Raw genomic sequence first — 23290 nt, forward strand, 5'->3', positions numbered from 1 at the left:
TATGCAACAGGAGTGCAAGGAAAAGCAATTTCAAAACAGACAATCTCAAAATGGATAGGAAATTGCATTCGATTCTGCTACTCATTTCATGGAAAGACAACTCCTGAAAATATCAGGTCTCACTCCACAAGAGCTACAGCCACCACTACAGCTTTCCTCCGAAGAGTGGCTACCAAAGACATTTTAGAAGCTGCTACTTGGAGCTCCGTGCATACATTTGCCAAGCATTATAATCTTCCTTTATACTCCAGATCCCAAGCAGGTTTTGCAACTGCTGTTTTACAAGGGATCTTAACTACACCATCATTATCTTAGTGCCTCCTCCCCCAATTTGGCTACGGTATTCTACCCATTTGTTATGACTGCAGATGCATCCTTGAAGGACATAATACAGTTTTGTACCTACCGTAAATGTAGATGTCCGATAGGTATGCATCTGCAGTCAGGATTACCCACCCTCCTTCCCCTCTGTGGTATTCCTAGGGTACTTACCCCTCTTTTAGTTAGCTGGGGGAATCTATTATGGTGTATTTGTTTGTATGTATATATGTATATATATATTTTGCTTTCTACTGTTTGGAATTATCTGCATTTATCCAAATTTAGCCTTCCTAGAGGGCACCTGGCATCTGGGGCAAGAAACACTGAGGAAAATGGCATCGGCTGATGCCTTTATACCCCAGCAGCTATGACGTCGGGTGAAGTGCGACATCAGCCGAGGCCAGACCCAGACTTTGGAATCCGGCCGACCGAAGGGCTGCCTGAGGCAGGACAACCCATTTGTTATGACTGCAATCGGACATCTACATTTATGGTAGGTACAAAACTGTACTTTTTGATTCCTCTGCAGCATTTTTTTACATAGTGCACACGAGCTGATGCAGGTCATTCTGGATGCTGATTTCTTGAATGATGCCCTGTTTGATTTCACATTCTGGATGCTGATTTCTTGAATGATGCCCTGTTTGATTTCACATTCTGGATGCTGATTTCTTGAATGATGCCCTGTTTGATTTCACTTTCCATGATACAGGAATTAACCATCATGATGCATTTTTGTGATGCACACTTTCTCTTCTGGGAGTACCTTGGCATATTACTTATATTTTCTGTACTGGCTGTTGTAATGTAATGAATTACATTATGTTCCCATTATTATTTTTTATTTTTGTTAATTTAATATTTCAATAGTATGCAAGGGCAACTTCAATTAGCATTTGTTATGCTCTTTTTCTCCTCTGGAACAGAAGTAAGGGTATCAGTAAAAGATGAATGCTTTGAATGTTTTCTTTTCACCTCAGACCTAATACTATATTGAACCAATTACTCCTTCGGGGAACCACTGGTTTTGTTAACTGTGCAAGCACATGTATTACCTAGGTGATTATTAAAGGATAAAACTAGCTACTCGTTTTATGTAGGGAAAGCAACCAAGAAATCTCAAAAGTTGGGTGTACAGATATGTACAGGCTGTCAAAAAGAAATGTGAGAAGAATGGCTTGTGCAAACACTGTGCAAGATGTATGAACTGTAAAGAGTTTTTTTTTTCTTTTGCGCTTCATTGTGCAGAAACTAGTTATTTCAAACAAGATGTCATCAACTTGCTTGAAATAAAGGAATTGCGTTTGTGGCTCAGGACTGGGGCACATGTAAGTCCTGGATAAAATGACAGTTATATTGTGTATTTTAAAGACTAAATATGCTCAGTTGTAAACCTTGTACGTGTTATCATAGGACTGTAAGCCAGGCTATAAATAGGCATGCCTTTAACAGGTGTTCTCTCTGATGGGGTCTTGCCAAGAAAGACAAAAGAGCTAAATTAGTCATGGTTCCAATGCTTCTGTGAATGAGTGTTTGGCCTTTAAATTTTGGTTTCCTTTAACACAAACATTACAAGACTGGCATGTTTTTTGGTTTGACTAATGTTATGTTGGCTCTGTGATGAGATAAAAATAAAAAAAATGTTGCATATATACATAAATGGACATTATCTGGCCAGACTGTCCTATAGGACTTTGTCGTCTTAGCTATTTTCTTTTGTGGTCATCTGGATTCTTCCATTTGGTGATATTACTTTGGAATTCATCCTAAATAACACCACCATAAGGATTTGTATCTTATCAGTTGATCTGTGAAGACACTCCTTGGTGGATCACTAGCACCTTGCAAATCATCGTCCTAAGTAGGCAATCCCTTTTGGAAACCATAACTGTTGGAGTTTCCTGAAACTTTGGCAAGGATATGCTAGTGTGACACTGCTTGACAGTAGAATGCTATATTTTTATTGTTTCTGTTGATTTGATTGAAGGTGCTGTCGGTTTGCTAGGATATGAACTGACAGATGCATTGGATGGGTGCATATTTCTAGTCAGTGGCTGGTGTCACAGCGTGAATTGTATTGAGCACTTTATCCATCCACAAGTACAAAAACAGGCTGAATTTTGATTGATGCAGAGGATGACTTCAATTGTAGGACCCATCATGGAAGATTCTCTTATACTTCAGCTGATAATGGCAAAGTGTATTTGTTGATTATCTGCATTGTGTAATCTGATTTTGAGGGTCTGCTGCAATTGTAGCTGTTTGGATTACTCTTCTTATACACCTAGCTCAGCACATTTCTAAAATGTCTCTAGCTGCTGTCCTTGTGGGTGTTTTGCAGCTCTTGTATGCTTACATTTTTATGTATCTTATAAGATTATAAGGATTTGCTCATGCCTGCCTTCAGATCTTTTCTACTGTCCATGCCATTTTGATCCTGGGATATCAAATGATACTGGTAAGTTTGTATTTGAAGCCAAAGTTGCATAACACTTCTAAGTGATCCTGTGGTCATTGAAATACAATACAGCACTCCCATCACCACAAGTTGCACCGTCTGGAGACCTTTCACAATTGCCATCATTTCAGATCTGCTGCCTACAGAAGTAGGTCGAAGAATAATTGGCTTTAGATTATTGTAAGGAAGGTGCCAGCTGTAGAAAGTAGCTAGTGCAAGAGACAGCAGCATGGTCTATCTTATGATCCTATCTAGATTTAGACAGGTGGAAGAAAGTAAGAGACAGTGAAGCCATCATCATCCAAAATCTCCCCTCAGAAAGTGTTAGCCTTTTGATGGCCTGTCATTCATTTCACACACTGCCTTTAGGTAATAAGGAACTGAAGATGCACCTGATTTACTGTATTGATTTACAGATTTAATAAGTTAGCCAGGATAATGCTATAACCCAGCCAAGAACTGGATTTGTGTTGCACTGCAAGGTTCGAATAAAGTGATTGAAAGAATGAGGCATTAGTCATTGCTTACAGTTAAGTCAGCATTTGGCATTCTTGAGAACATTTCCTTATTTTCAGTATTAGATGCAGAATGGAGTTTCCCAGTACATACATTTTCACCCTTTAATATGCCATTAGGAAAGTATAGATGCCTTAAACTTATATTCAGTGCTTTATCATCTCCGTAAATGTGAAAAGGGGTATTTCACAGGCAGCTGAATGTTCAAAAGGTGTTGTAAACATCAGTTATCACTTATCACTGTGGGGTTAGATACAACAGGAGCATGACAAGCAATTGTTATAGCTGCAAAGTAAATTGCTAATTTGAAGTTAAGACCAAATGAGTGACGGGTATAATGCATAGATAGTATTTTATCATCGAGGAGTGAAGCCTGATGCACTGAAGGTCAAAGCAATGGTGCAGTGGTTGGTCTCAGAGGTTTCCAGGAATGATGTAGTACATTGCAAAAATTTTACCTAACATGTATGAGATAACCAAGACAATTATGAGAACAAGCTATAGAATATGAATTGAACTTTGAACAGCAAATAGTTTTGGAAATGCTCAGGAAATGAATTACAGACACTTTTAGCCTTAAATACTATGATCTGAATAAGCCAGTTATGTTGCAAGTTAATACAATTCAGAACTGCATAGGTGCTATAATTCTGCAAGACAGCAAAGCAGTTGCCTATGTGGCAAGAGTATTTACTGATACATAAAAGAGAAAGTTGTTGGGTAAAGGAACTGTTAAATGTATAGATGTGAGAAATTCTATGAAGCTCAGGTAGAAACAAACTACAATTCCTTGTAAATCATATTCAGTAAGTACTATAAAATGCAATTCCAAGATGGTAGGGAATGTTACTTAAGCATCATAAATATGATGTGAAGTTGAGTTATAGACCAGGCAAGGAACTACACATTACAGATAATGTTGACTAGAGAATATTTTCCAGAGATACGTTAATAATTCTTTGAGAGTATCGTAGTCACTATTGACTGAAAAAAAAAAATTCATATGTGTACTAATGTTGGTTTACAAATGCAGTTGCTGAAAGCATTACAATAAAATGTTGACTTGAGTAAAAAAAAAATCAGCAGCAAGGAAAACTTGCCTTGTGTTTCTGTCTGCAGGATTTACTGTTTGGAGCTTACAGTAGTAGATCCCAATCCAATGAGAAGACAGATATTTCAGAGGTTATGTTGATCACATTTAAGATTATAAATACAAAGAAAGAGGAACAGGGATAATGTATTGGCCAGGCATGTTGACTTCAACAAATAATGCAGAGGTCTGTCATATGTTCTCATGCAGTAGCAGCAATCTAAAGAAATAGGCATATCATTCTAGAGCAAAGTTGACTTGGATTTGTTTCAGCTAATGAAATTTATTTTACTTGTGACTGTTCTAAATTTCTTGAAATAATTATAATGACAGACACAAGTGTCATTAGTGTATTAACGTCTACGTTCTAAAGGCAGGGGGTACCTGATGTCATATCTGACAGCGTTCTATACTGCAAAAGTCAGGAATTCAGAAGATGAGTATGAAAGGAGAGTGTTTACTCAAACACTGAAAAATCCCATTAGAAAGAGCTGTTGGAAATCTATAATGACTGTCTTCCTGCAGTTCTGGAATATAAGAATACTCTATTGCCGGGACTGAATCTCTCCCCACCTCAATTAGCTCAATTTAAGTAGAGGATCCATTGAGGTTATATCATATCTTTAGTGTATCTGCATATTTGCTCTGTATTTGGACATTACACAGGCCATTTCTGTTTAAGCTCAGATAAGGAGGCTGTTTTCCTTTCCCAGTATTCCCATGTGAAAGGAGTGCTGAGGATCTTGATTTTTCTCTAGAAGAAAGAAGACTAATGAAATTCCCTTCCCTGGAGATACTATCGTGATGGCTGCTCTTTTGGGACACATTTAGTCCACTCCTCCTGCTTTTAAGAAAATGGATTCTCAAAAATAATGAGCTCCCTTTTAGGGAGAGTTCTTTGCAAGTTAGAAAAGCTTTATGGGAATGAGTTCATATTTAAAACCATAACAAGCAGGCCACCTTCAACTTTAACAGGTCTCGTATATGTCTTATTAGACCTGTTGTGGAATATAGTTCTTCATTATGTGTATATTCAAAATGTGAGTTAAAGTTCTTAGAAAATGAACATATGAGGTGGCATTTTGGCTTTTCTGTTTAATTATTTTGTGTGTATGCAATATTGAATATACACATATAAGGGGCAGACTTTGTCTCAGGAATAAGGCACTACCTAATACGTTGAGGATTTCCATCGTGCTTGAACTGTGTATAGAGGTGTGATCTCTCCAGAACCATATTATTTGTCATTTCCCATTTGTAAAGACTAGAAGAAGGAATAGATTCTTGAATTTAGCTATTGCAAGAAAAAAGTTGGAAGGGCTTATTGATTCTGGTGTCATACAGTCTCTAGTAAAGACACTTACGATGGCTCCCTTTGTAGGCTTTCACATAGTGCCTTGCAATTTCCATCATGCTGATGCTGTGGCAGTAGGTGCACAAACGTGTCTACATTATATGGAGCAGCTCTGTTGTGATGAACTGTTTTCCAGGCTTTTCATTATCTGATTGAAGACTTCCAAAAGAGGAATCAGTCCGTGGTCATGTGAAGAGTTTTTGAAGCTGCATACTGCCTCTTCAATGTCCACTTGGTTTGTAACATTTGAAAGAGTGAATTCTGTTTCTTGTGCTGTATATGCCAAAGCATATGCCTTCACATTCTGTTAATTTTAATTTTTCCTATACGGTCATTGTAACAGTAGGTCAGAATAATTTCTTTTAACATTGATTATCCCACGTGTCCCATAAGACAGTTTTAAGAATATCAGTAATACATTCTGAAGATATCTCAGGTGTTTGCTCATGTCTCCTTCAGATCCATTAGTTTTGTTTTAGCAGTAAGATAAAAATAAACCCTGCTAGCATTCACTCTGTTTTTACAAAAGTGGAAAACTACTGAAAAATAACAAAATGGAAGGTCTAGGACATACAAATCACTTCATTAACTGAAAGATTAGCACTTTCGTGTGTATAATCAAATCAGACTTCATCAGATAACTTTCAGTAATAAAATCAATTTAAATACCCTTGGTTCCTAATTCAAAATTCCCTCCAAAACTTTTCCAATTAAAATTTAAATATATATATATATATATATATATATATATCAATAAGATAAAAAACATTAAGTTAAAAAGCATTTTTTCTTCCAAGTAATAACAGCCACTCTTGCAACATTCCCCCATACAAGATCATGTAAAAATGTATGTAAAAAAATGTGTGTGTGTGTGTGTATATATATATATATATATATATATATATATATATATATGTTTTATATATATGTATATGCATACTTAAGACATAATATTAAATATATAGTCACAAATGTTAAGTTTGTAAAAACATCTCTAATCATCATTCTAAAGCTTTTAATCTTAAACGACAGTAAATAGAACTTACGTCATTCAAGCCTGGCCAGGAGCAGGTGTCCAGTTTGTTGCCAAATCATTTCCTTATTCTCCAAATATAAACCCATTGGGCCACCCCTAGGGTTATTCTTAATGCTGTCAATGACCATGTATTGAAATGAATGTTCAGGATATTCTAAAATATGTTTTGCCAGGGCATTTCATTCCTTGCTTGTTTTGATACTGTATTCATGCTCATATAATCGATCACAGAACCTCCTTTCCATTTTGCCCACATAAAAACATTCACAATTTTTACATGTTGCCAAATAATGTTCTTAGAGTCACAGTTATTTTATAGGTTCATAGATTAGTACTAGGCTAAGTGCCCTTGTGGGCCATTTTAAGCCTAGCCAATTGCTCCGTGTGAGAATCAAACCCTGCACCTTGTGTCTGTAAGATAAACACCTTAACCATTATGCCAACTTCCTATCCCTTGTTAATGTAAAACTTCTGCCCCCTTATTAAAAATGAATCCCCCGTTCTTGCTTTTACACAATATGGGCAGTGTCCACATTTAAGCATGGATTCAATACCATTAATTCTATTCATGTTGACATCCATACCCTCTAATATGCTCTTAAAGCTCAGGCTCTTCCAATGTACTATCTTTGGTGTTAGGGGATATTATCTTTTATGAGTTTCTCACCCATAAGTATTTTCCAATTCTTATTTTGCACCCATCTGATGTATTCATAATCTGCACTATATGTTGTGACCAGGGCCAGTGTAAATTGAGTAGGCACATCTTCCACCTCGTGTATTCTCATGCCATTCCCATTTATAACCCTTTATGCATGACCCATCTATGCTGCTAATATAGGGCTAAAGTATCCCAAATTGCTTTTATTACTAACCTCATTAATCAATTCATTAATAAGGTTGTCCGGGTAGCCCCTACTAACAAACATGGTGTTCAATAACTCACATTCTTTCCAAAAGTCATCATCCTGTGAAACCATTCTGGCTGCTCTCACCAGTTGCCCCTTAACCACTGATTTCTTTTGGTGGTAATGGTGAGAACTGGTAAAATGCAGAAAATAATTTGAATGTTGGTTTCTGATGAATTAATGAAATACATCTGTTGTTCTCAATATCCTTTTTCAACAAAACATCCAAGTAAGCTAGTTGAGTTTCACTATATTCGACAGTGAAATTCAAAAAATGAGTTGTGTTATTAATGTATTCCACAAATATTAGTAACTGTTCTAAACTATCCATCCAAACTATACAAATGTCATTCAGGTAATGTTTATAGAGTCTAATTTTAGACTCAAATGTGGTATTCAACACAAACTGATGTTCTCAATGTGCCATGATGATGATGGCAAAAATACTGTCACAGGGTGAGCCCATCACCACTCCACTGGTCTGTACATATTTGCCGTCAAAGTAAATAAAGTTATTAGTATATCAAACAAAGTTTCATATAAATATAACTTAGCATGTGGTACACCCTTATTCAATAAGAATTCAACAAGCCACTGTATCCCTGTATCATGGGGAATTAGTGTATAAATCTTTTACATCAATGGTTAATAATAAGTCCCCTTCATGCTATTCTAATTACTTAATAGTATTCAGAAATTCCCATAAGTCTTTACAAATTTGTTTCTCATCATGTAAAAATTTCTTTAATTCTATATCTAAAAACTTGGCAGTCGCTGATGTTAAACTATTCCTCCCATACACTATTGGTCTGAAAGGGGGATTTGAGGTGTTTTTATGCAATTTGGGTAGCCCAAACATGGTGGGTATTTTGGGTGAAAGCATGTTAAAATTATATTCCTCCACTGTTAGGCTTCCTTTAATCAATAAATCATTCAATAACATGTTTATTTTATGTTTTGCCACATTCAGCTCATTCAGAGAAATCTCTCTATATGTATCAGATTCTAATTTCTCAAAGATCTTATGGTTATAGTCACAAGTATCCATTATGACTAACCCCCACCTTTGTCCAGTTTCATTATATGGATGCTCTGATTTTTAAAAAATTCTATAAGTTGTTTCTCATCTCTAGATAGTTTTAGTGGATTTATACTGATACCATACTGTTTCCCATTAAATAAATGTGCACGCCTTAAATCTAAATCACACATTTTTTTCAGAAAGTAATAAAACAGGATGTAGTGGCGGGTTATAAGTACTACAGACTTTATATGCACTTGTTGGTATATTCTCATTCTGATACATTACATCTATTAAGACATTAAATATTTGTGCTTTACATTTATGAACAAAGGTTAAACCTTTCACTAATACATCTGCCAATTTGGTAGTAACCATAGTAATAGAAATATGATATATTTTAAAGTTTTTCTGTGCGTTACATACCTCAGTAGGTAATAATGTCTGTCCATTCATAAATTGTATCAAAGCAGTGTTTTGAGAGTCACAAACGGCTCCTTCTGTTAGTTCCATTGTTTGCCATTCTGTCATTGGAATCTCTTCACTGGGGGTTGCGGCCACCTGTTCACATTCCACTGATTCTCCTGTTGATGCTGAAAATCTTGTTGTTCTGCAAGGAATTCCTGTTGGCGAGACTGAAAATTTTGGTTTTGATTCTGTTTTTGTTTAATATGCTCAGATCTTCTGAGCAGGGGATAATTCTCGCTATAGTTGCTTTCGTTGTTCCCCTCTTCCTGATCTTGGCAGAAGTGACGTGAACCAACATGCTCAGAATACTCCAAGTTGCGTGGCTGATAAGATGAAACTTGTCTTCTGACCCTTCTATTACCCCACACCTGAGAATTACGTGGAGCCGGATAAGCCTTACCCGTACTGTAGTCCTCCCTGTCACAAATTCATTTCTGCTTTTTAGTAGCCAGCATTTTAAGATGCTATTCAGTACTGTGAAATACACGCAGATGTTCCACTTTAATAGCCTCATACCCATTGTCAGTCATGAGCTCATAATCCAGTTTGTTCAAATCCTGCAAAAGGCTATCCATAACTTGTGTATTATGTTCAATTAAGATTAATAAAAACTCACATCCTGTGTTGTTAAAAAAGTCAATGAGCTCCTTAAGTAATGAGTTTAACTCCAGTTCAGTCGGGTATTTTCAGAATCTCAACCCCTTCAGTATTTCTTTTCTCCTGAGACATTCCTCTAGATAATCATTCTCCAACTGCAATTTTTTTTTTTATATTTGAGCATTTTATAGTCCAAGACATCCAATTTTTCATATAGTCCGTTCTGACTATTGTGTTCTGTAGCCCGAATCTCTATGTCTTGTCACTCACTAAAATTTGGGATATTGCAATTATATACGTATTCATTCTGTGGCTGATTTACCATTCGTGATATACCCAGTTTGGCTCCTTGCCAAACAAAATTTCCCCTCCTTCCTTGAGATGTCCTTTCTACCTCTGGGGAAGTATTAGGTTCAATAGGAGGATGGTGCACAGAAACACACCACTCACCTCTGAGCATGTCCCTTCGGGCCAATACCACCTTCTTGTTGACTACAGCTGTCAAGGAATCCACTTTCCCGGATAAGTTAATAATAAGTTCCAGTAGCTGTGTTAATGATACATTGTCCATACTGTTATATACACCATTTGTATCAAACAAGGGTTGCGAATCGGTGTCCAAACCTTCCGCCATAACATACAAACTGTGCAAGCAAAAAACAATGAAACACTACTGAAAAACAACAATACGGAAGATCAAGGACATACAGATCACTTTATTTACCAAAAGATTAGCGCTTTTGTCTGTATAACCAAATCAGACTTCATCAGATAACTTTCAGTAGTAAAATCAGTTTAAATACCCTTAGTTCCTAATTCAAAATTCCCCTACAAAACTTTTCCAGTTACAATTTAGAGACATTTAACATATATTATATATGGTTTCACTTCATAATCTCGAATTACTGAAATCTTGAAATTCAGTAACCCGAGAGTATGAAGCTGAAAACCAGAATGCTGAAAGTGCATAAGAGCGAATTTGAATATCTCAATTATGTATTTCCGGTACGTCTCGTGTAGTGTTAGGATGCCTGAAATCGCACGTGAGTGTTTGTACGCTGTGTGTGTGGGTAAGGGTAGGGAAGTGTAAGGGTGAGTGTGAGTGTTGGATTTGTTGGTGTTTGTGTATGTGTGATGTGTGTTTGTGTGCAAGCGAGTGGAGGATTGTGTGGTGTGTGGTTTGTTTTTGTTTGTTATGTGCGACCTCGGAGTTGGTGTATATAAGTAGGGGGGTGTGGGGGGTGGAGCAGTGTAGGGTTGTGTGGTTGGTGTGCTGTGGGTGGAATGGTGTGTATGTTAAGTGGTGTATGGGGTATGTATGTTCGTGATTGTGTGATTCGGGATTGTGAGTTTCGTTTTTGTGAATGGCTCGACTTTATAGTCTTGGGTTACTGAATTTTGAGATTTCAGTAATTCGAGATTATGAAGTGAAACCATTTTATATATATATATATATATATATAAGATAAAAAACATTGTTAAAAAACATTTTTTCTTCCAAGTAATAACAGCCACTCTTGCAACATCCCCCATACAAGATCATGTAATATGTATGTACAAAATATGTGAAAAAAAAAAATATATATATATGTATATACATAAGACATACTATTACTAATAATAATAATAAATATATAGTCAAAATGTTAAGTTTGTAAAACATTTCTAATCATCATTCTAAAGCTTTTAATCTTAAAAGACAGTAAATAGAACTAGGGGTGGCCCAATAGGTTTATATTTGGAGAAGAAGGAATTGATTTGGCAATTGAAATTGGATGCCTGCTCCTGGCCAGGCTTGAATTACATTAGTTCTATTTACTATCTTTTAAGATTAAAAGCTTTAGAATGATGATTAGAGAGGTTTTTACAAATGTAACAGTTTTGACTATATATTTATTATTATTATGTCTTAAGTATGTATATACATATATATATATATAACACACACACACACACACACACATATATATATATATATATATATATATATATATATATATATATATATATATATATATATATATTGCATGCATTTTTACATGATCTTGTATGGGAGATGTTGCAAGAGTGGCTGTTATTACTTGGAAAAAAAAATGTTTTTTAACTTAATGACTTCCTGCTCTTGGCACAGCACAGACAGAATTGGTATTTTAGGCAAGGTTTCTCCTTTGGTTGCTGGCACACTGCTAAATATGTGCTGATTGGTTATTTCAGCTTGCAGTTGCAAGCTGAGGTTAACCAATCAGCTTCAAGAAAGGAGGGCTCATGGCAGCAACACATCCAAACACCAGACAAAGCCATTTAATTCATTAAAAAAAAAAAAAAAAAACAGTGAAGAAGACATGCATATTTATTATTTACTCTCGGGACCCACCAGGAAATTCCCATGGCCCACCAGTAGACTGTGTACAGCACTTTGAGAATTGCTGAATTAGGGGGTTATATAAAGGGCTAAAAGCAAGAATTAAGGTAGGAAGATTCCTTTCCAACAAGCTGTGCCTGAACAGAGGAACCCGGCAGGGGTACCCTCTTTCCTCTGTTGTTTGCTTTATATTTTAGAGCCCTTGGCAAAGAAAATAAGGGACTCACAAATTCAGTAATACAACTGGTATGGTAATCAAGAAAAGTTAATTTTATTTCTACAGATGATTGTTATTTTGTAATTCATAAATCCATAAAAGGACATTTTGATGTTGTGGAATATTTCGAGGGAGTTTCAAGTCTTTTCAGCATATATAATTAGTGAAGGTTCATAGAAAGTTACTAGACTAACAGCCCTAGAGCCCTTACAAGCCTAGCTATATTTATCCTGGGTTGCCCCAATTGTCAGTGGTTAGGTAAATGAAGTTTGCAGAGGTAAGGGTCTATGGTAGTTAATACTGACTTCATCTGACAAGGAGGGACATGTGTGCCACTCCAGGAGTGAATTTGCAGTCACACCCATCCGTTGATCTAGGTTGTATTTAAAGAGGGTCAGGGGGCTCAGTTTCATGTGAAGTGGAAGCTTGTTCCAGAGAAGTAGCATGACCTTTTCATGTCAGAGGCGATATCCTTAACGAAGATGGATGTATCTCCTTTGATTCTTTCATGGTAAGTTTGTGGTCTGAACGTATGGAAGGCATTGTAACCCTGCATGCCAGGGGTGCTTTCTGCACCTTTGAACCAAGTCTCAATGCCTACATAGATGTCAGCATCTTCCAAAGTAAAGAGTGCTTCCATGGAGTGCAGTTTCTTATTTAGACTCCTAGCTTTACAAAGTAGTACCTTGAATTTATCTAGACAGGATTTTGTTATTTTGAGAGATTGGTTGTTTTGACACTGCCTAAAAATGCACAATAGGGGTGGCTAATGCCTTTGCCATTATCCAAAAGCTTAGAAGAGACAGGTGCAGACCATCTCTGGCAAAGCAGCATGACGTATCGACCATGTCTTCCCAGGCTGACGAGATTGTATCCCCTTGGACTGACACCAGAAACTAAGCCAGTTGTTAACCATTTTTTGTTTGTATTGTGGCATCATCCTTGGAGATGGTAGAATGCTGTTTAAGGCTAGGCTTATACCTGTCTGTGACACATAATCTGAGAGCTCAGTCATGTATCTTTCATATGGTCCAATGAGATATGTCTCAAGTCATTCACCCCCGTATGGATTATGACGTAGTCGTACTGGTACTTGTGCTTGAGTGACTTGACTGATCCTGGCACCTAACAGCCAGCAAACCGTAGCCCATTCCTTATCCAGCCTGGTGAGGGGAACATCTGTGTTTTTCACAATGGAGTCACCTATGACCAATACATTAGGTTTTCTGGAGTTACATCTTATAGGCTTATTTGTTGAGACACTGATGTGTGTGTTATTGTTTGTTGTGGTTGGTTTTCACATTGTTATGTCTGTAAGTGGTTTCCGTTTGGGAAGTCTCTGATCTTTTGGTAAGTTACTAGTGAGTACCTCTGCATGTGTGGGTTTGTGTGTCATGTCCTTATATTGTGTGGGAATTGTGTGTATGTGCTGACAATCTGTTTGGAAGTCTATTTGTCCTTATATGAGTGTCTTGCCTCCAATTTCATAATGCAACTACATCTCTCACGTATTTGTTTCTTTCAGGAGTAAGTGATGAAGCAATTGCTACATTGCCTCAGGATGCCCATGTCTATCACACTGGCCAAAGATGATGGGAAATTCCCATCCATGATAGCCGGCTGTTACTGTATGTTTTATGAGGGAAGGGAATAGGTTAATTTGGCAGGACTGTGCCTGTAGAGCTGAGACTACAAGAGGGACCTATATTTTGTGTAGGCTAAGGTTGATCAATAAGGCAACACTGCTCAGTGCACCACTGAGTTACTCCTAGAGTAGCAGAAAAGCTTAGAAGGGTTTCACTGGCAGCTATTTTAGGGGAAAAACTGAGCTTCTAGGCTTTCGTGCCTATACAGGACACTAACTGCTGCTGTGCGAAGAGCAGCACTGCTCAAACACGAGGCTTAAATATGAGCAAAGAGAAACAAGTTTTAAGCTACCTTTCAATCAGGAAAGCACATAATATGCCTTCCACCAGCAATCCAAAACTCAGGTTAGATCAGCATTCTTCTGCCACAGGGGTGCAGAAAAACATCTTCTTAATGTAGAATAACTGGTTTGGAGCCCAAGTGTAACAAGACCACACTAACTACAGCAGTCCTACAAATAACAGATACGATGAAATACAGTGCAATTAACTACTTAAGAAGCAGCAGCAGACAGCACATGTTTTTGAAACTGCTAAAGTACAGTCACAGTATATGAGAGAAGTGCAAAAAAAATACGTAGAGCCCTTTTGTGTGCTTCCCAGCTCAGATAGACAAGGTAAACACCTACTGCTACTGAAGGAATAATCCCAGTCCTCCTAATGTAAAAGCACAAACAAACTTAAAAGATATAAAAATGATACCACAAACAAACAAGCTTAAAGATATGGATACTGCAGTGTAATTTGAACAGCTTATAAAAATGTGATTATTCAATAAAAGTACTTTGCTTTGTATGAATGAGCCAAGAGCCACTCAATTGTACAGAATTTATAAAAGCACTAAAAACAAGATAAGCTGATTAATAAGCCCTCCAGCCAATAAAGTTACATGCAGAAATCTCAGGTGTTTCCCTAACCTAAACAGACAAGGCTATCTGACCTCTTGATGTAAAAACAAGTGCTTACTAGAGTGTAAAAGTACACTACTTAATCCAACGACTAGCTAAATAATGACTTCAGTGCAAGTAAGTTAGTAAAACAGACAATGAGAGGCAAAATGCACTTTTTCAATATAAGAGCAAGAAAGGTAAATAAATAATTCGGGATATCAGCAGGAGTGTAGAAAGGGAGGAGCTTATTAAGCTTAATTTGCAGTGGGGGTGGGCAACTTAAAATCATTAGGTTTAAAAATCAGATCAACGAAGGGGTTGGGTAGGTGGGAACTAGCAGGGAATTGCCAACAGTGATTTTGGTTTATGCAGGCTTGAAATCTTTTCAGGGAACAAGACAAAGTCCCAGAAATTCATTGTGTATTTAAGTATCACTCAAGAAACAATTTAAAAAAAAAAAAACAGTTGAAATGTGCAGCCTAGATAAGTGTCTATCTCTAACATAGAACAAAAACACTAGGCCCAAAGTAGATTTTTTTAAACAGATTTTGTTATGGCAGCTTAGGATATTTGGGAACAGACTAAAGATAATGCAAAAAAAATGAGAAACTGGAAGCATTTGATTATGCATAATAAGGTACACGCAGTGAAAATCTTTAATCTCTTTAGTTTTATGTACAGGTCTGGCATATTTTTATTAACCAAAGGCGACATTGTGGACAATAATAGAGTTGAAAAAAATTATTTGGGAGGAGAAAGGAGCAAGAGTTAAGTGGGTTAAGATGATCTTCCCCATAGAGTAAGATGGTTTAGGATTAAATGATTTTAATAGCTATTTTAAAGGTATGCAGTTAAGGCTCGTATATATAACACAAGCAGACGGTTGTAAATCTGAGTGGAAATGGAGGATGATGAAATGGGGGGTGTTCGACTAGGATTTTGGATGCATAACCTTGGGGAGAATAACTACAACCACACAGAATATTATATTCATAAAGTTACAGAGAGTATTCTAAGAAGTAAACCAGTATGGAAATGGAGAAAGGAGAGATTTTGCCAATACAGATGACTGCCAAGTTGGAGTATAGAAAATACGCAAGAGGGGATTGGAATACCTTGGCATTCAGAGCAAATAACTAGAGAAGGAAGGAAACCGGCTGGAATGACACCCAGAAGAAATTTTGACTGAAGGATAGAGACTACCGTCCCTACCAAGAATTGATATAGTGGTGTAGGCAAAGAAATTGAGCTAAGGGCATGCTAAGTGAAAGACCAGTTCTGGTAGAGTTTTAGTTGAGTCTAGAAATGAATCCGCTGTTAAGAGGGATAATTAGGCTATATAAATTATTGTATGATTACTATACGAATCAATCAGAGGAGATTAAGAAGGATTGTAAATTGCCTCTTCAGTCTCTCTTCCCAAATGAACAATGGAATGAAAACGTGTTTAGCTCCCAAGTATGTGACAAAGTTCAAAAGGTTAATGATTTTTTTTCATGGAAATGTTTGCATAGATTTTTTTTACCCCATGCCAACTTCAGAGAATTTATCTGGATAAAAATACTAGAAGTATGATGGAAAAGAGAAAAGTTACTGGGAATGTATTTTTTGTTGAGTTTAATGAAGTTGGCCTGCAGAATACTCTAAGTGTTGGGGGAGCAAACTGCATTCAACTAAGGAAAATATTAATTTGAGCCGGGACACAGGATCTGAATTGCCTATATATAGTAAGCATAGCCTTACTAAGTTTAATGCTATTGTCTGCCAAAAAGCAATTACTAGAAAATCAAACTGTAAACCACCAGCAATTGAAGTATTGAATATTGTAAAGGAGATAAAAGAGCTAGAGATGGGATGCTTAGAAAAGGGAAGGAACAAATTATGTAGAAATAAATGGAATTTATGGGGACAGTGCATGCAAAATAATGTTCAGGGGATTTGTGAGTTTTAAGGGAAGACAGGAACTGAAAAATGTATGTAATGTCGGAGGGAATATGTACTATATAAACCATGAATAAGAGAAATGTTAATATGGCTTATTTTCTTGTCTACTAATGTGTGTGCGCCTAGGTCTTAAGTGATGATTTATTAAAGGTGTTTAAAACAATATGTACAATTAAATTGACACTAAGATGAAAAAAAAAAAGAATTGCAAAACCCATATAAGAATTTCAGAAGCTGAGTACCCTTCTCTTCTGCAGTTAGTGTACAGATGATAAGAAGCTTAGCCAGTAAACCATGCTCAGAAGTTCCCTTGAGTCCCAAGGTGGGCAGTGCAAGATAGACCAAGTGCGACTCAAAGGCTGTCCATGCAGTTACCTAGCTTTACCTTGCAGGTTGCAAGGGTGCTACTCTCACTTGATATATAGTGGAAGTTTCTTCCAAAGGTGGGAGATTCATTAGGATGTTAATTTAACATGCTAGTGTTCTTGTCTTGTTACCTGTTGATGAGGATAGTTTCTTCAGCTGGGTATTTGAGGAACCATTTATTCTGTAGAATAATAGGAAGTCAAGAACATTCAGATCTTTCATGGCTCAAAAGGATATACATAGATCCCCATGGAATAGTCTGTAACAGTCTGAGTACATAGAGAAGTTTCTCACTTTGGATAATTGAGGGTCTTGAGGCTAATAATTTTTTAGTAAGGAATTTCTGAGGTCTTTCAAGCTAAGTGATATGTTTAGACAAGTACATGAAATAAGGAAGTAATAGTCTGATGAGGTATAAGTAAAAGGAAATTAAGATGTTAAAGCTGCATGGTTATATGTAGTACTTTGAAGGGCTGTGTTGCCTTAACTGTATCAGGAAACCATGTTTGCATCAGTGTACCTTTTATAGTTCATTGATGAAGTGAAAGAAAATCTGTGGTATAAGCTGTTACTTTAATTTATCACACATCTTATAGTTTGTGCTTCCCACAAGTGAAATGCTTATTCAATCAACTCTCTCTAAATTTGTTTTGTAGGTCAAGAAGGATTGGGTTTCACTGTAGTTACCAAGGATGCTTCGGTACATGGACCTAGTCCTGTTTTTGTAAAAAGCATCTTACCAAAGGGTGCAGCAGTTAAAGATGGCAGACTCCAGTCTGGAGATAGGATTCTGGAGGTAAGTAATGTTGCAGTGCTCATAGTTTCTGCTTTGTGTTCTTTATTGCATAACAGTTGCCCTCATTCTCCTAGTAGAGAAGGGATGACACAGAACGATAGCTCTTACTTCAGCTTACTTCCAGAAGTCTTTGGCAACAAACAATTTCACGTACAGCTATAATATTGTGTCTGCAGCATAACTGTATTTTTCATCACTCTTAACTCATTCACTCCATTGGAGCTGTGGAAGTTTGTACTCAAACTTCCAGTGACTGTATTCTGAGCTTTCTGACAAAACAGTTATGTCCTCAAATGTCAAACAAATGTGTAAATCTGTAGAGCTATAAGGTTTACTAAAGAAATGTAAATGACAAACTGTTCAGTGCAAACACATTTTTAAAGCGGGAGTATTCAGTAGATAGAAGGAAGAAACCGTTGCAAAAGGGAGTAAAATCCCATGAGTGGAGGAGCTGCCTGGTCAGCCTCGGTAAGAAGCTGAGATCCCATATAAGATCTTCCAAAGCTAGCTATGAAAACAAAACCGCCACTCATTCTAAGGGCAACCATAAAGCATTCTATAGCTATGTCAAGAATCTCAATGGCACCACCCAGATCTGCTCTGAGTAACAGCATAACGGCACAAAAATTACAGAACCAACTAATATTGCCAACATCCTGGCAGATAGGTTCAGTGCTAACTTTGCCCCCCTCTCACCCCCTAAAGGGTCCATATCTTTACAGGAAGAATACAAAGTCCCTGTAATCACATCTATGCAGGTAAAAGTTGCACTCTCTAAAACCAAAAACACAGCATCCATGGGACCCGACAACATCCCAGGCTGTGTTACACGAACTTCAGAACGAGCTGGCTCCCCAGCTAAGCACCATGTTCAGTCATAGTCTCATGTCAGGCTTTGTGCCCACTGAATGGCGCACAGCAACAGTTATCTCACTTCACATTGGGGGAGCCATCACTGATCCTGGGAACTATCGCCCTATTAGCCTGATGAGCCTGGTCTGCAAGGCCATGGAACGTATCATCATGGAACTCATAAACAAAGACATTGGTAACCTCCACCCTCTGGACCCCACCCAGTTCGGGTTTGTGAAAGGCAGATCGTGCCTTCTGAACCTGATCGACTTCTTTGAGGCAGTCACCAAAGCCGTAGACGAGGGTAAGGTGGTTCATACAGCCTATCTTGACCTCGATAAGACTTTTGACACCATCCCCCATTCTGGAATTATAGCTAAACTCACTAAACTAGGTGTAAATCCCTACGTCACAAGATGTGTTGCCAGCTGGCTCACTGACAGAACCCACACTGTAAAGGTTGCAGACTCCATATCTGACTTCAAACCAGTGACAAGTGGAGTACCACAGGGTTCAGTCCTGGGACCTTTCTTGTTTGGTATGTACTTCTCTGAAGTACAGGCTAACACAGAAGGCCTCTGGCTAATGTAGTTCACAGATGACTGCAAACTAGGAGCCATAGTTGAGTCCTCAAATGATGTAGACATCCTACAGAAGGGCCTCACTGAGACAGATGCCTGGTGTCAGAGGCAGGGCCTCAAACTCAGTGCCAAAAATGCATTGTCATCCCCTTTGGTAAAAAATCTGTACTCATGAACTACGACATAAATGGCAGTCTACTTAATGGTGAATGTGTGATAAGAGACCTTGGGACCCAGGTGGTCAGTAGTCTCTCCTTTGATCATCACATCGCCACAGTAAACAGGAAATCCTTCTATGTGGCACACCTCATCACAAAAGGGTTCTCATTCTGGAAAAAAGAGGTCATTGTTCCTCTCTGCTCGGCACTCATTAGACCCATTATATAGAGTACAACGGCCCTTTTGGAATGTACCTCACGAGACATCTGCAGCAGCTGGAAAGGCCACAGAAGTATCTCAGAAAGAGGATTACTGGCCTCAAACAGATGCCCTACACTAACCATCTCAAAAAACTCCAGCTTTACTCTGTAGCATATCGCCTACTCCGAGGAGATCTCTGCCTAACATATAAAGCTATGTTAAACCCAGAGCTGTTGGACATGCTACACCCTAAGAAATCCCAATCCCTCCAAGCTACATGCTCTAGGGACCTAAACCTTCTCACCACAATAAACAGGGCATGCTGGAGGGATAGATTCCTGTCCCAGAGACTTCCTATACTCTGGAACAAGATACCCAACTATGTCAAGCAATGTTCCTCATTAGCACTCTTCAAGAAAAATCTTGATGAGTGGATGGGAAATAGGAAAAACACCGCTGGGATCACTTCTGTGGCTCTGCTTGATAGGGGCACAGGAAATTAACTTTCTTGGGTGGCGTAAGCCAGGGAACCTTGTTGGCTAAGCTTACTTAGGCCCTTGGGCCGATAGCCTTGTACCTACCTATGAACCTATTCTTGGTCTTAAGGTGCATTTTATGTCATAATAAACACAGTAACATTTTGTGAATAACTTAGAACGTGTAAGTAACTACTAAAGCTACATGTACACACACAGACTGTCAGCAGCATTTTGTTTGTCCATTTGTGAGCTTTTATGTCAGTATATTCAGTTCTGTCTGTGTTATTTGATTATTGAGATATTTAAGAAAAGTAATGAAAATTATAAAAAGTATAAAACTTAACAGCTATCAATCTCTCTTTAGTAGCACTAGATAGAGGTCAAATATCAGTACAATTGTGTTGGTTATCATGTGAGCTTTAAATGAAATATTTCACTAGTTTTTATGTAACATGGATTTGGAATTATTCATGCAAATATGAACAGGCTATACTAGATGCATGAGTAGGATATAATTGTAGAAACACCTAGCCTGTAATGAGTTAGGTATGCATGCTGATGCTGATGTGGGAAGTAACTGAGGATCCAATTTTATATATATATATGCTGCACACAGTGCTTTCTGATGTGCAACCAGGTAAACTACCTGTCAGTTCAGACAACATATGGTTTTGGTGTACAGAAAAAGTAAGAGGAGCTAAACTCTACATCTTTGGATGAACGCAGAGAGGGTTTTGAAAATAGCCATGAATTATGGCACTTCCCTCAAGACATTTTGTGTACCAAAGATGTTCTGCACAAACACACACATTATAGCCGGTGCAATCCTTATATAGATCTCCGAGTCTTTAGTGGATCTCTTTTCATTGAAGAACATTCCTTGTCTGTTATTCCTTTAGATGAGTTCTCTTGGCCAGGACCTGTAATTTTAAGACCATGTGTTAAGTCAGCAATTTATTTTATCCTATAGAGGGTACTTTTCAAGTGCTTCAGGAAGAAGGTACATCTCCATTGATCAATGTGTTTTTGATATCCATACCTTCACTTGTCCAGATGACCATCCTTGCAACTTCTTTTAACAGAGGGCTCTCTCTCTGTCTTGTCAAGAAGTTAAAATGCTTTTGTTTTTTACTACAGGTCTGGTATGTAAATATCTAACTAAGGCTCATGTACATTTGTGTCAGCTGTTGCACGTTATTCTTGTAGCTTCTAAGAAAGGTCCCTTTGGATGTCCTGCTTAAGAAAGCGATGGCCATTTCTCACAACCTGACCATCCTAGACTTGCTTCTGTCTTCCATTCCTGAATACCTGAGAGAGCTTGCAGAGTCCAGCTTCAGACATTCTTCAGAATTAGGAAAGAGCTGAGAAAGACTCAGTGTAAGATAGACGTGATGTAATACCTTTTACTGGACCAAGATATGTTTTACAATTACCACAGATTTGGCTAGCAGGAGCCCTTCATCAGGAGCTATACAGCTGCTGATGTTAGACATTGCTTAAATATCTACTTGTACCTAGAAGGGATGTATGTAATTTCTTTCTTCTTGTCAGGAAAGAGGCACTTAAAAATGACAGTGTGGAAAGAAAGTATGCAACTTGGAACTTGATACTTGGGGAGAGTTGTGAGAGTAGAATATTGTGATGAGTTTCTGTTTTGTATGTGACAAAATTAGCTCAGACTGGTTCTGATTGTTGATGCTGCAGAACATAGCTTTTTCATTAAATGTTTCAGTCTTTTTGCATGCCTTTGTTTGAGATTGGCATGACAAAGTTTGAATCTTTTTATAACATTTTTATTAAATCCTCACATTGTGAAAAATGAAGTTAGTACACATACATTAATAGAAAAAAAGAGCAAACCGTTGTAACATTTCCATTATTTTCATGCAGTATACATGTATATTTTTGTTTTGTTAGTTGTCATTCACTCCAGCATTGCAAAACTTGTTCTGCTCCCACTTTACTGTAAACCTCACTCCTCCTCCTTGTGAACATTATTCTACATGCATTGTTCCTTCAAATTCCATTCATTTCTATGTAATTTCCACCTTCCCTTTTCTAAAGATAATCCACCTCCATTTTTTATATTCATTACTTCATTTACATTTGATTACTATTTTGATTTCCATTTTGTGGTAATTGCTTTTCTGGCAGCCAGTAGTAAAACCTTACAACATCTAGGCAATTCAAATCCTATATCCTAGCTCAAAAGAAGCATTTCTGTAGTTATACCCATTTGGTCCCCTCAGTATTCTGGCAAGGTACTCTACAGGGGAATTTTTTAAATTGTGCAAATCGTATTTCCAAAAAAAAAAGTTTCCCCGTTACCTCTTTCTTTCCTATCAGACCTCTTGCATTTGCTAGCTTCTTGAGGACCAGTTCTCTGACATATGCTTAGAGTAGAAAAAATTCCTGTGGAAATTCTTCCATGCAGAAATTCTAAATGTTCTGAACTTTGTTGGATATTTGAACGCCATTTAGATGTCCTCCCATTATCCCTGTGTAAACTGTTTTTTCCATTTTCTCTTTTTGTTGAAAATAAAAATCTGCAAACACTAATATTAAATAATCCAGAAACCAAAGAATGGCCCAGTGTATAGATAAGCACTTTTGCTCATAGGGAAAACTGAGAAGAGTTTAAAAGTTAGGATTTACCAGCACGATTATGTCCTAAAGAAAAATGACTACACTAATGCTTTTGTTAGGCACTCAAAGGAGTGTGAGAATTTTAAATGGTTTATTTTTTGTATCTTAGAAAAAGTGGATTGGAACCCAAAGGGTGGTAATTGGTCTGCCTTTCTTGAATGTAGAGAATTATCGTACGGGTAGACAGTGACTTCGTAACCACTTTTAAAAAAATTTATTTGAGTCACAAGCATTAAAAATTAATAAAATAGTTTATTTGTTTTAAAAGTGGTAACAAAGTCATTGTCCACCTGTACGATAATTCTTTTTATTAGTTGGTTACTTTTTATAGTACACCACCTTTGGTTTTATTTGTTGAATCTAGGGAAAACGGATATTAATT

At 37.4% G+C, this 23290-nt stretch overlaps 1 protein-coding gene across 1 annotated transcript in view; it reads left to right on the plus strand.

The window, feature by feature from the left end:
• PARD3B (par-3 family cell polarity regulator beta) overlaps positions 1 to 23290 on the plus strand; it is a 5075916-nt gene that overhangs the window by 2235420 nt on the left and 2817206 nt on the right. Inside the window, exon 9 of the mRNA XM_044075955.1 lies at positions 17851 to 17994. Coding sequence (XP_043931890.1) covers positions 17851 to 17994 — 144 coding nt within the window. The remainder of the gene's footprint in view (positions 1 to 17850; positions 17995 to 23290) is intronic.

This window comes from Protopterus annectens, chromosome 6.part1, assembly GCF_019279795.1.
Source record: "Protopterus annectens isolate FY-2018-M chromosome 6.part1, PAN1.0, whole genome shotgun sequence".
NCBI lineage: Eukaryota > Metazoa > Chordata > Ceratodontiformes > Protopteridae > Protopterus > Protopterus annectens.